At 40.8% G+C, this 14597-nt stretch overlaps 1 protein-coding gene across 1 annotated transcript in view; it reads right to left on the bottom strand.

Annotated features, from left to right (window-relative positions):
- Positions 1–13939, bottom strand: part of ST8SIA4 (ST8 alpha-N-acetyl-neuraminide alpha-2,8-sialyltransferase 4) — an 84081-nt gene extending 70142 nt beyond the window's left edge. Inside the window, exons 1-2 of the mRNA XM_026714595.2 lie at positions 13535–13939; positions 1948–2079 (exon numbers count right to left, since the gene is read on the bottom strand). Of these exons, the coding sequence (XP_026570380.2) occupies positions 1948–2079; positions 13535–13647 (245 nt within the window). The 5' untranslated portion in view covers positions 13648–13939. The remainder of the gene's footprint in view (positions 1–1947; positions 2080–13534) is intronic.
- Positions 13940–14597: the final 658 nt, after the last annotated feature.

The following is a 14597-nucleotide window of genomic DNA, read 5'->3' as shown; positions in this document are numbered from 1 at the left end:
GCCTAAAATCGCCCAGGTCTCCCTCAGCTAAAAGAGTGGGGAGGTCTCCAAAGACTATCCTGAACCTCCGCCATTTGAGAGGACCAAACTCATTGCTTCTCAAAGTTAGACCCACAAGTTTTTCAAAAGTTCTTCTGAACACCTCCGACGTCCAATGAAATCAAGAAATGTCTCGTGATTGAACTCAATCAAAAAACAACAACAACAACCTGCACCTCGTCGCCAAGTCCCTGGTTTTACGGCTCCTCTCTCGTCCCGAATTATGCCAAAATAAGGGATTCCGAGGCTGGCGTTGATGACGGGCGCTCTTTCAGGCGCTCAGAGAGAGAGAGAGAAAAGGAGGTGTCGCTGAAGTTATCAGACTCCCCCCAACTTTTAGCAACGCCATCCATGAGCTGTGGCAGGATTGCCTCGGATCATGTGCAGAGTGCCTTCGCCGTTCAGCTCCCCCCACCACGACTCAAGGTTCATACTAAAATTAGGCCTTTCCAATCAGCCCCTGCAAATATTCGGCCCTCACCAGAGCAATAGAAAGGACGGTTTAGCTTCTCTCCTGCCCTTCCTCGCTCTAGCTCCCTCCCGCCCTCCTGTGCTGCGGCGGTGACCCTTTCACACTCACCCTGCTTCCCCGCCACATTCCTATGAGAACCGCTCCCACATCTCCTTTCAGGAGCCCACCCAATCTTCCTTCTAAGGGTAGCCAAGCTCTGCTGCCTCCTCTTCCCTCCCTGGCAGCCCCCCCCAAACCAGAAGCGGCAGCAGGTAAAGGGAGGTCGGCTGCCCTGGGACTTTGGCAGGGTGCCCGGAAAAGGTCTGGCCTTGGGAGGGCAGGGCGGCAGTGGGAACCCCGCAGATGCTGAGACCTTCCCTCGCCAGAAGGGCTTGGCTGACCCGGTGCAGGGACGAGGGCTAGTAGGGGTGGTGTTTGTGTGTGTGTGTGTGTGTGTGTGAGAGAGAGAGAGAGAGAGAGAGAGAGAGAAAGAGAGAGAGAGAGAGAGAGAGAGAGAGAGAGAACTCAGCTTGCTTCCCTTCTGCTAAGAAAAGTTTGCAGCCGCTCTCCCATGCGCACTCCCCTCGCCATGAAGCCTTTTCTATTGGCCGATGGAAGCGGCTGGTGACTCTGCCTTTTGGGAGCTTCCATCAGCAGATAGAAACGGCCTCAAGGAGAGTGTGCGTGGGGCGCTCCTCTCAGGAGTGCCCTGTGGGCAGCCACGCCTCACCCCAAAGCAGCTGGTGACTCTGCCTTTGGGGAGTTTCCATCGGCTGATAGAAACAGCTTGGTGGCGAGGTGAGTGTGCGTGGGTGCTTGCCCCGAGGCCACTTCTACTGGCCGATAGAAGCGGCTGGTGACTCTACCTTTGGGGAACTTCCAGTGGCAGCCTCATGGAGAGGTGAGTGCGCATGGGGCACTCTAGGTGGAGGTGTGCGTGGGGGAAGAAATTAAGTCACCCCCAAAAAGATGTCCCAGTCATTTTTTCGGGGCTCAAAAAAAAATAAGACCCGGCCTTATTTTATGAGAAACACGGTGTGTGTGTATGTGTAAGTATGTATGTATGTGTGTGCGTGTGTGTGTGTGTGTGTGTGTGTGTATGGCATTCAGCTTTGTTCAGGTATTTTCCCACGTCACTGTAGTTGTGCTTTTAAAGTTGTAGCAACATTTCGGCAGAATCTCATCTGCCATCATCAGGCTTCTGTATATATATATTTCAGTTTGATATCTTCTAGCATTGTGCTCAAAATTGCTTTGTGACTTTTTCCTAAGACAGTCAAGATCTTATGTAATTTCACAAACTGTAGACCAAGAGAAATTTATTTTCCCAAGATCGTTCATCTTGTATTTTGTATCCAACAAAGCGGACAAGGCTAAATAAAAAAGGTTTCCCAGTCTCATCAAAGTTGCAAGCTATATATATATATGAATGACTATATATTATTTAAGATACTAACCTTATTTCCATCACCAAGGAGGAATTGATTTTCCATCTTTCTACAGAATACTGGAACACTGAAGAGCCACTCTTCTGGCTTATTTTATCAGAGCTATTGACCATTGATTTACTTAAACTTTGCTCACCATCTCTGAAACACAATGTAAAAAGAACGAAAGGTAGTTAGCTCAGAGATTAGCCAAAAGCCTCCTTTGGACATCACATCACAAATACCAGCTACCAGGTGTTTTTTTTTTTTTTTTAAGATTCTTTTCTTCTTCCATCTTTATTACTTTATGAGATGGCGAATAACTAATAGGAGTAGTCCTTGACTTACAACTAAAGTGACTGTTCAAACTTACAATAGCAACCCCATACTCCATACTTGATCAAAATTCAACACTTGGCATGTATTTTTGACAGCCTGGGGTCATGTGATCATCATCTGTAACTTTCCCAGTTTCTGACAAGCAAAGTCAATGGCAGTAGCCAGATTCGCTTAACAACTGCATGATTCACTTAACAACTTCAGTCATTCATTCAACAATTGTTGCAAAAAAGTATGAAAAATGAAACACAACTCAGTTAACAACTGCCTTGTTTAACAGCAAATTTTTAGACTCAGTTGTAGTCATTAAATTAAGGACTACCTGTACTTCTTTCTCCTCCAATTTTCAGCACAACAATAAACATACTTTATTTTTATTTTACACACTGGCTTCCACTGAATAATTAGAAGCTGAAACTTCCTTAAAATTGGAGGGTTTTTTTCTATTAACTGGCTGAATCTTTGGCCATTATTTACTTGCTAGGTTGAGCTGATAATGCATTATTAATTATAAATCTGAAATGACAGCAGAATTAAAAATAGGAACTCTCTAACTATTTTGATTTGAGGTACAATTACTTCCTATAATTGCAACCTACATTAACAGAATCTTGCAAGTCTGAAAGTACAACCTTACGACCACTGCCTTTAACTGCCTGACCAGGGTGGGTCCTTCCTAAGTTTCTTTCTCTGACTGTTAAGCCACTTCTGTTCTTGTCTGATTGTTTCCTAGCAGCATGTCTTCCTCTCATTCCCCAAGGTCACCCACACATTACATTACATCCTCATAACAGATTACTACAATCATGTTGGGAACACTAAAGTGCTTCCAGGTTGGAAAAAAATTGAACAGTGACATCACTGTTGCCCAGGGGATATCAGTTGGGGGCTCCTTTCTTGTGCCCATTAAATTGTTCACCAAAATGGTACCCTTTTATATTCTTGCGGCCATCCAATTTTGAACTGTTAGCTAGGCAGGAGCTGGAGCATGTGACAGGAACTCACCCCATCCCACAGCAACAACTGGTTTTGAATCAAAGCCTGATCAAGAGCCCATTATCCTAACCTTATGAACCACCACACTCCCCATCATAACAGCTATCAGAATATTAGAGTAATTCCTCAAGTACACCCATATGAAAATAGCTCTCATCCTTTAAATTCCAAATCAAGTGATGTTTAGAAGAAAGCTAGCCTTAATATATAATTATCATGATCTATACCCATTAAAAGATTTCCCCGCATGTATTTCTTATTAATTTATTTTAAATCACCAAAAATCAATGGGCCTGTTTGTTTTAACTACTTTCAGTCTGTCAGTGAAATTAAAACCAGAATGTTTATCAATGTCATTAATTTGTTGTTCAGGAACTTTTGGGGAAAAGTCCATTTAGACCTACAACTTTTGCAATGAAGATACATACATAGAATTGATTTTAATATTCCCCTTCTCTATTTCTAAACAAGTGATTCAGAAGCCAGATCAGAACCATAACATGAAATGGCTTCTCACAATGGGTCATATTCCTTATACTTTGTTTGATTGACTGCACATACTTGTAAACAACTATGGGGGACCATTTTAGTGAAAATATCTATTAATAAATCAACCCTATTATTTACTCACTAAAGTGTGGCATCCATCTTAGAGAGTGAGTTCCAGTAACCAAATATAGGAGGCAAAAGCTATGTCCACTAAGCAATATAATATAACCCATAAAACAACCTATTGCCCTCAGGTATATTGGGAATGTAATTCTCTTATCAAACTGTCTCGTTATGAACATCAGAGAAACATCTAATTCTCCATTGTTTTGATTTATTACTGGAAGAAAGAGACAGGATGCTTATGTTGCTTTCTAATTAAAACAACTTCTCAAGTTATAAGTATTTACTCTTAAGTAAACTATTAACTTTGTTAACTAGACAACACTGTGAGCCATTGGGTCACCTTCGTGAGAAAGGCAGTACAGTCTGACATGACCACAACGAACACTGAATTGTAGACTGACTATATTTTGTTTATCTCAATGCTGAACAGTCCTGTAATCAACTAATAAGAAGTGTATATATCATAAACAGAAAAATAAATGTAGTGGCCAAATGAACTTCAATAATAAGTCAATGTTTATTTATCGAAACAGATAAATAGACCATGGGCAGGCAAAAAAGCAATGGGAACGGAAGCAACTTCTGACTTCCTGCCAGCTTCCCCATTGACTTTGCTTTTGGTGAGGACCATCAGAAATCATTATCACAATGTGAGGATGCTTTTTGAATAAAGCTGATATGAACATCGTGGAAATTTCAATTATATGAGAGTAATGGGTCTTGGATTTGTATGCATTTTTAAGTTAGCAGATTTGATTTGAACAGTGTTGCAATATTAGCAGCATTTGGGCTAACTTGAAAGTACAAACAGTTAAACACAATGAGGTTTTTAGTAGTATAAATATAGATTAAGTCATTAAGTAAGTGTTACTGTATGCAGAAGGGTTTTCATCTAAGTGAATTTGGACAGTTAAGTTTTTTTTTAAATCCCCAAAGAAGGAAATCTGTAAAGCGTTCATACTGTTGCCAAGAGGTCAATAATAATGTCATATTATAAACTAAGAGAGAGATTTGACTTTGGGTTTTTTTCCATCCCAAGAGCACAGTTATTTTACAATTCTGTTTTTATGCTGGTTCTATATTAACTGTTGTGAACAACTCTATAACTAGGATTCTTGTGAGATAAATACATTAACTCTGATGCCTGAGAAAATCTGGCTAGTTTCTGGAACATAAGAATTTGTTTTATACAAGGTCAGACCATTTGTCTACATTGTCTTGTACCATCTGAGTAGCAGTCAACAACAACCTCAGTTAAACCTCACATCCCACCACATAAGATTCTTTAAATGGAAGGAGGGCCAGCAACTGAATCTGAAGTCTTTGACATTAAAGCTATCATAAAATAAATGTTTTGCCCATACACATCACACAATAAAGTATGTTTATTTCTACGTAGAGCATATCAACAAAGCAATGTATCAAAAAGACAAATTTGATGCAAGGGGTACCAAACAAATGCAACAAAATACAATCAAGCCATTTTACAATTAGTTTTTAAAAAGAGCAGCTTTAAAAGTGATTGCATGGGACAGAACTTTTGGAATGTCCAGAGTAAATAAGAAGCACTGTACCACCAATTAAGCCAAAGGCCCAGTTAAACAGATACACTTTCAGATCAGTCTCAATCGGAATTAAAGAGGAAGGGAATTTCACAGTTGAGAAACTTCTGACTGAGAATCAGCTGTTTTGGATTGCCTTTCAATGAACCTCTTGCAAGCACAGCATCATCAAGAGGGCAGTTCTGCTATATCTTTAGGCCCAGATTTAAAAAAGAAAGCAGTTGTTAGATAGGAAAGCTGAACCCATACAGATCTTCATATGGCATAATATACTGTATAGTTTAATTTTAGCTTGACAGCAAACTCGCAGCATAACACTGCTATAAAGCACACTTCATCAAAAAAAAAAAAAAAAAACCCTGCAGGAGCCTAAAAGAATGCGGATTTCTGTTTGCTGCATATAGCAATCTCATGCCACACACAATGATATTCAGAAAGACTAAGCTGTGCTTCATCACATCTTGAAGCTTGTCTAGGAGAACTTATAGGATCAATGATCGTATATCTGCTGGATATGCATCCCATCCAATATGTATGATTGATTTACAGCTCAAAATTGAGCTTAAAGAAAACTAAGCAAATTTTATTTCAAACTTCTTACATAGTAATTTTAAAACGGGGCAAGAAATACAAATACATATGCATTCACATACTCTTGTGTGCATGTATATAACACTTTTTTCAAATTTAAAGAATAATAAAATCTCTGGTGAACAATATTCACATAAATCTCAAGGGACATATTCATGCCAAAATTAATTACACAGCAAATCTCGGCCTTCTATGTCAATGTCATATGAATCAGTCCCTTTTAAATAATAAACACACAACAATGTGTTTATTTTGGGGTGATGTTACCTTCATATTCCTGAAGCAGCTTCATAACACACTTAAAAATAAAGTGATCAAAATATACCACGGGATGCCTAAGGATTGTACAATGAATTTTCACTTGTATTGAATTTACTGTAGCCCCTTAGAAACTTCCCAAAAAGGACATGGGTATTTCACAGTATGTGATGATATATAGACACTCAGTGAAGCATGATTTGGTAGTATAGTGCAAAATGGAAGCTAAAGCTTTGGAACTAGGATAAGTGAAAGGCAGGTTCAAATCCACCATCAGTGATCGAAGGTCAAAGTACTGGTTATTCTTTCTCAAGTGCAATGGGTTATTGTAGTAGAAGTGGCAGAACCTAAGGGACAGAGTCCAAACAGAAATCAGACCAGACTTTCTACATAGCCATAAATGGACTAAGTTCAACCCTTTTTGAATCTCATTGACGCGTATCCACTGCAAAACTGGTGCCAAATTAGTGCTAATCATTAGTTGACTATGTTCCCATTCAAAGGGAGTATTAATAGTAGTAATTGGAACTTCGCAGGTAGTTCTGATCTTTTGTACCTGGAAATTATTGTGGGAAAACCTGGAAAGGAAGAGCTGGGTTTGTTGCTTTGTGTTCTTGGGAAAAGAGGAATATAAATCAGACAAATAAATAATTGTCCATAGAAGTACTCATGCTCTAACCACAGATAATCTTACAAGACAGCTGGAACTAGAAATTTCAATGATAAGCAAGATGGTTGTTAAGTGAGCTCCACTCAATTTTGCAACCTTTTTTTTTTTTTGCTTTTTGCTATGGTTAAACAAATAATTGCAGTTGTTAATTGAATATGTGGTTATTAAGGAAATCCAGCTTCTCTACGACTTTGCTTATTGAAAGCCAGTTGGAAGATTGAAAATAGCAATCACACGATCCTGGCATAGAACAAACATTGAAAATACATGCTGGTTGCCAAGCGACAGAATTTTCATCACGTGACTGTGACACGCTACAATTGTCATAAGTGTGAGGAACAGTTTTAAGTAACTTTTTCAGTGTTGTTATAACTTTGATCACTAAAGGAATCAGTCACTTAGTGATCATAACAAACCTGAGCAGCTAAAATGTGTTGAAAACCTAAAGTTAATAAAAATAATAACGATAACATTACATAACACGGTCTATTTAAAGTAGTTTAGGTAATTTGCTTGTTTCTGCTTCATGCTATTTCTCTAACTTCAAGCTAATGTTCTTGGTCTGTTGGACATCTTGTCTTCTGGTTTATTTTTTATCCTCAGTTATCATTTTTTAGTATTCCTTCTTATTCTTTTATTTAAAAAAATTAAGGAAAATATCCTTTTTTAACATACTGTCAGTAAATAGCACATACTAATATTTTTCCATTTCTCATGTGTAACTTATTGGTTAAGTTTTGTAACTAATCATGTCATCCAAATCAGAATCAGTCATTTTGGCAGTTACTTGAGGTTTGGACAAGATTAGTCACAAGCTGTGCACAATAAAGGATGTGAGAATTAAGATGGTGTTGTATGCTATATCTCATCAACTAAAGTGTTTTGGGGCTTATTGTTTTCAAACTCTGTTTGAAAAATCTGTGCCATATTCTCCTCATTAGGATAAATAGTTTTTAAATCTTGAACAATAAATGAAAATTTAGAATACTTAATTTGAACTTGATTTTGCCTCTGGTCCTTAATTAAATGTTTTTTTTATGATTCCAAAGTTGTTTCTATGCAGAATCTATGCTGCTTTTCATTCTGTTTATATTTTTTTCTGCTTCTGTCAGCAAATCTCTACTTTAAAAAGGCCACAATTTTTCTATTGAAACTATGATTCAATCTATTATAAAAGAGAATTTATAAACAATTTAGCAAAAACCAAAATTATATGAAAAGAATCATCAAGAACCTTCATATAAACTCTTACCACAAACTAGCAAAACATTATTTCTTGTGCCATTAAGTAGAACTCATACCAGTTGAGAACACATTTCTGGATAGCTTCAAATCTTCCATTTTTATAGTTCACTTCTATAAAGTTTATTCAAACATAAATGTCAGTGTGTCATATTTCTGCTGAATTCACCATAGCTAGCCTCTCTTTGCTCTAAACTTGATTCACAGGCTCAATAAAAACATAACATTCTTGATTTGTATCTCATCTATATTATAGTCTTAATAATAGGAATTGCCTTGACAGAGAAAGGGTGTGTAGGAGAAGCAAGAGACAGTTGAATGTTTTGATTTATGGTCAAAAGATCATTCTTTGCCAGAAAAGTCATTTTGTTATGCTATATAGAGTTTTGTTGGAAAAGGTACTACTGCTATAATTTGGCCAGTGAATACTATCTGACAAATGCTAGTTTGCCTCCCTCACACAGATCCTTTTACTTTAAAAAGTTATATCAATGTTATAAACTTTTAATTGGCAGTACAATTCAGAGAGCATCATTATGCAATCTTCTTATGGGCTTGCTCAAACTGATTTGAAGGAATAGTTGTTTTATCTTTTTTTTAAATACTCACAAAAACCAACCAGAACATTTTTACCTCCATCTCAACCAATATAACATTGGCATATGGCATATTTTTTTCTTGTAAAGCAAGCAATATTTTTAAAATGCTTTGCCCCTCACTACAAAGTTACTTTGTATATAAAGCAATGTTTGCTTTTTACTGAATGCCAGGCAAACACAAAGTTTTGATTTCTAATATCACTGAGAGAATCTCAAAACTCAACAAGCAGTTGGACCATTTTACAGGCCTACAAGATCTGAGATTAGAGAGATGCTAGAATTGGATACATTTACTTTATTTTGATTTTTGGTCCTTGCTTCTTTATGGATATTAAAAATATTCCATCTATAAATATTTCAAATAGTTATTAAATAGACAATTACAGAGTTAACAGAGATACAGACAGCAGGAGAAAAATATACAATCCTATATAGATTTAGGTAGACATACGATAATAAGAGCATATTAACCTTTAGTTATGGCTATTGCTGAAGCTTTCCAAATGCCAATCTTTAATAAAAATGCTAAAATCATGGAACATTCAAGTAATATATAAGTAAAATTAAATATAATAAAAAACTTTAAAATTAAAATGTAAAATTTCTTTTTCATTTCCCCAAACCATTATTACTCAGCTATTTATACTTTGCTTTAAACCTTTATAGCTATTGCTTGAATTTAGCATAAGGCCAATCAGATAGTTCATTGCCCTTTTTCTTTAGCTCTGCCCAAGTCTAAAATATCTGTAACTAAAATTCCTATCCCATTGTCTCCAGCCAATGTAGAAGACGCTAACTCATTGCAGTAGATCAATGCCAACAGATTTGTCAGCAAAAAGGTTTCCAAACAAATAAAATACAAAATAAGTGAAATGATGGGGGAAAGATAGCTCCAGTTTTACTGTGACTGAAGGCACATTGGCGTAATTCCATTGGGTGTTTCGAATCATGTTTTAGACCACTTTGTGCTACAACAGATTAACCAACTCACTCAGGAAGTAATAGAATATCAATCAACTCTCAATTCTGCATGTAGCTACCTGTGAAAGTAGATGACTTAACCCTCCTTCACAAGCACACATTCAAAGGATAATGCAAACCGTATTTGCCCTTATCTCTCTACTAGTAAGAACGCATTCAAGAACCCATGAATATACCACATATTCTAAGGAACCATTAAAAACACAAACTTCAACATGTTCTAAAATTGGTTTTTAATAGAACAGAACTACCCCGGAAAATAGTGGTTTCACAACTTATTCTGGAAAAAAATAAACAGCCTTCAGAATTATTTCAATGAGAGATGGGGCAGGAGAAAGAGGAATAGATAAATCCATACAGAAAGTTTTAGAAACAAATTACAGTACTGAAATCAAGAGGCAAGTTAGCCATGGCTTATTTCAATACTAAACCTCCTTTCCTCTGGTCATTGCCCTTCTTGACCTTTTAGCTTAAGTTTCATGGGAGCCTGAATGCGTGAATAGAAAGAGGCATTAATCCCCAACCAGAGCTTTCCGGAACACTTGTTAATTTTAACTAAGGTTCTTCTAAAGCAGGGATCCCCAAATTCTTCAGTTCATCAACACTTTCGTGAAGTTTTAGATGGCTTATTGACACTTTAGATGATTTATTTTAGATGGCTTATTGACACACTTTAGATGACAAATAACACTACTACTCTAATAATACTATAAATGACAATGACAACAATAAGAGATAGTCCCATCGACCCTTTCAAAAGAGTGCTGGAATCACTGACTGAAGATTGCCTTAAAACAAGAAGACAGATATGGATATTTCTTTCCCACTGGCTGCTGTACAGATCTTGTACTGCTTCTGTATCAAGTGATTTTCACACAGCTGTATTTCCCCCACAACTGCAATTTCTGAGGACTTCCGGAAAACACTGAAACTGCCAGGATGAGTATCGTGCAGTTGCATTTCCTGAGGCTGTCCAGTGGAAGGGGGGGGGGAGACTTTGCAAACTCCATTCTGACTTCTATGAATTGCATCCACTGTCTACTCAGATGCTGCTAGTCAGGTCAGAATTAGGCTCCTTGGTCACTCATTATTAGCACTACTTCTTTGAATCACAGAGCATGTTTATTATCAACTGTTTCCTCCCTTCTTCTTCACCCTGCATGGACCCACAAGTTCTGCCACCTGTCAGCACACTTGATAGGTAAGCATGCCATTCTAAGCATGTGAATAAACTAGCACCTCAAGGATGTATCTAAACTCCAGCCTTCAGGAGAATGATTTGTGGTTGCTTTTAGCTCAGGCAGGGAATGCTTAGTGGGAAAAAGAAAGGAATCCAGGGATATCTATCAACCCCTTTTCCTAAGTTAGCTCCATAAATAAAGAAAACGCAGGTTTTGGGCTTCCTGCAGCAGGAAAATATAGTAGCAATGAGAGCAGCACAATAAATGCCAATTTTAACAAGCATAAGGGTCGGTGCAGGCGCTTTAACCAAAATAGATGTGTTGCATTTCTCTTTCCAAAGGGTTATCCCAACAGTTTAGGAAGGTGGAGGTGTAAAGCTGTAGGAGTTGTAGCCACTGTTTAGCAGAAGGGAGAAAGCCAAGAATCATGCCTGACCGCTAACAAAGAAGCTAACCTTTTGTCTCTGCTGGCACCTCAGAAACCTTATCACCGAAACCCCGCCACTGGTACAGCCCTTTTCCTGTTTGTGCAAACCTCGCAAAAGCCGGCAAGGATTTGCAGACGACGCTCACTAAAGAGGAAACGCGACCGCGGCTCCTTCTATTTTATTTGCTCGGGAAGCGAAGCACAAAGCAACGGATCAGACGGATGTTACCAAATTACTCCTCTCTCCGTTTGGGATCTATCGGGGCGACCGTACGCCGCGAGGCGAGAAAACTGGAGGAGAAACGAGGGTCATTGCCAGGCTAGAGGGGCGAGACGCCCCCCTCCCCTTCTCGCCATGCTCCCACTTTTCCTGCAGCTTGAAGATTTTGCGAATGGGTTGAGATCCGCAGCTTCGCCGGGGAAGGTGGAAACATTTCCAAAGAAAAGACGGCCAGGGAACGAGACTGTATAAGGAGTGACAAGGAAGGAGGCGAGCAGTTCTGGCTGCCACGCATCATCACAGTCTCCCGCCTTTCTATTCGAAACGCTGCAGCCTCCGCAGACACCCACGGGTTTCTCGAGAGGCTAGGCAGGCAGACACGTATGAAAGATGTAGGTGCCGGTGAAGGAAGCTGGAATCGGGGCGGAGGCAAGCCAGGGAAGAAAACACACACACACACCTCCAGTGCCGGCAGTATCTCCTCTCTTTGCTGTGCGGGAAGGAGCGGGGAGCAAGACTAGTTTCCCTACCTAAACGGCACCGCTGTTCTGCTGTTGTACTGTACGAGAACCACGTTGGATTTCCCAGGCACCGCCGGCTCCCACCCCCTCGGGCACGCCTTCCCACCAGCCAACAGACATGCCTACACCAAACCAGCCAGCTTCAGGATTAAGTTAGTGCTCTGCCCGCCAATGGCAGCGTAAAAAAATAAAATAAAAACCAAGCACCCATCCTCCTTGAATCCTCCAAAAAACATAAGTCGCCGCAGCTGACCCCGCCAGGTTTCTCCCGTTGAGAAGCTCCTCAGGGTTAAATGCAACCCTGTGCCGTAAAATTGGAAGAGGCTCCTTCCCTCCCCTTTTAAGTGCGCGCTGCAAACTGCAGTCTCGGCACAGCTACGTCGCACTAGACGGGCTAAAGTTTTGTTTTGCTCTATAACGCAGTCGAGACGCGTGCAAATATGAATCATTTCATTGCCGTCGTCTCAAACGAAAAAGAGCAGCAGCAGACGGCTTTGAACGTTTTGTTGCCACGAAGGAGCAGCAAGAAAGAAATAGGAGGACGCGCCCCTCTAAAAAGACGACCCGCGTCTCTAACCCACTCCTAGAAAACTTAAGCCTTCGGGAGCCCGCTTGAGTCTTAAGCACCGTTTCATCAGTAGCTGAGCGCAATCGGACTTGCTTCGGCGCTAATCCCGTTTCAATGATCTAGAGATGGGGTGTAACCCAGTAGAAGCGGAAAGGAAAGGGACATCGGGATTTGAAATAAAGTCATCATAGATGAGTCCTAACACATATGAGCACTAATTTCCCACTAAATTCCCGTCTAGGACCAGGGCGTTCCTAATCCGCAGCCATTCGGGATAAAATACAGGTGAACTCCTGGAAGAGAGGAAGGAGTGCCACTCCCCCCTCCCCCCCAAAATCAGCACTGTAACAGAAGAGAGCCGCTTCCCGCATCTCGAGCTATTCTCGCTTACTTCGGAACCCCTCGGCGCTTCCAAATCTCTAACGCGTCCCTTGCTTTATTCCTCTTAGCAACTGGCCAGCCGTCGAACAACTCATTCGGGCGATCACCTTTCTTTCCCTTTCAACTTCTTTCCAAAACTCGGCCGTCATTTTCGCTTGAGGGGGGTGGAGTGATCACCTCTCTCCTGAAGCCGGCCCTAACGCTTAGCTTTATGCGAGGGCGAAATCGCAGGCTGCAGCAGATCAAAAGGAAGTGGGCAGTGGGGTGGGTGTGTTTGTGTAGAGAGAGGTCTTCACAACATCCCCCCAAAGATATACATCTACTACAATACAAGTTAGGGAGGGGGCTGAGAGGAGCAAACGCCACCGACTCTTTGCACCTTAACGGGCTGTGGAGGCGCACCCCGGCTCTCCTCCTCCTCCTCCCTTTTGTCAAATACGTGGGAAAGCAAACGCTTTGCATTTACCCGCTGGGTTGCGTCTCCGGGTGCCCCTCGGTTCTTGCAATCTCCTTTGTCTTGTAAAAGATCAGGAGGATACTTATCGTGCAGATAGTCCACCTCTTCCTGATGGAACGCATGTCTCCCGCAAATCGGAATTCCTCCCGTTTCCTTTGTTTGGCAGGATGCGAGAGAAAGGGGAGCAAAGGAGAATAAAACAAAGCAGCATTCAGCCAAAGGGGTTTTCTTTTTCTTTTGAAAAAGCAAAGCGGGGAAACAAAAAACCAGCCGACTTGATGTTGTGGGAGGCGAGGCTGCCGTTGCTTTCCCTCCCTCGCGGACCAAGTCCTGCCCGAAGTCCACGCGCTTCCGAGCTCGTCCGGCAATCGCTCCTCTCCAAGCTCCTCTCACGCCGCCTTCCCGTTTAGGTAGCAGCAGAGGCGGCAGCCGCCAGTCTCCGGGGCGTCACGTAGCCCCGCCCTTTCCCTGGCGGGGAAATGATGAGCAAACCTCGGCCAATAAGTGGCCAGAGGAGGCGGGGAATGCCGCTACCCTAAACTTTAAAATGCGCCTCTCGGAGAAGAGAAGCGAAGCTTGGTTGGGGTGATATTCGGTGTTTTGTGAGGAGAAAGCGGCGAACGGAGGTGGCGTGACACGGTTTTTTTTTTCTCCCTTAGGTTGCGAGGCACCTCAGTGTTGCTTTGGGCGCACTTAGGCAGAAGTAGGTCCCCGGGAATTCACTGACTCTCATTCTAGAGAGCCGTGAGTAGGGATCTTTTTTATTTTTAATGCGCTCGGTAAGATGGTGCGTCTCACCTTAACTCCGCATTGCTTCAAAGAAGGATGTGACTGAAGGACGACCGTGTTTTTTGTTGCGAGATGATTTGCATTTGTTTATTGCAAAAGTGGCGGTAAAACAAGAGAGTCTTTAACTTCTGAATGTTCTTGCCCGGGGTTAACCTAAGATAATGATTCCTTGACTCAACAATTACACAGTGATGAGTTGTTCCTTTTTTTTTTTTCCCTGGAGGCTTTTGACTCTTTAGACTAATCCCAAATCCCAAGATTTCCTATTGTTTCCTATTCAAGT

Source organism: Pseudonaja textilis, chromosome 2, assembly GCF_049901715.1.
Source record: "Pseudonaja textilis isolate UNSWEBS1 chromosome 2, rPseTex1.2, whole genome shotgun sequence".
Taxonomy (NCBI): Eukaryota; Metazoa; Chordata; class Lepidosauria; order Squamata; family Elapidae; genus Pseudonaja; species Pseudonaja textilis.
The sequence above is the reverse complement of the archived record's forward strand: the minus strand, read 5'-3'. Positions and strand labels throughout refer to the sequence as shown.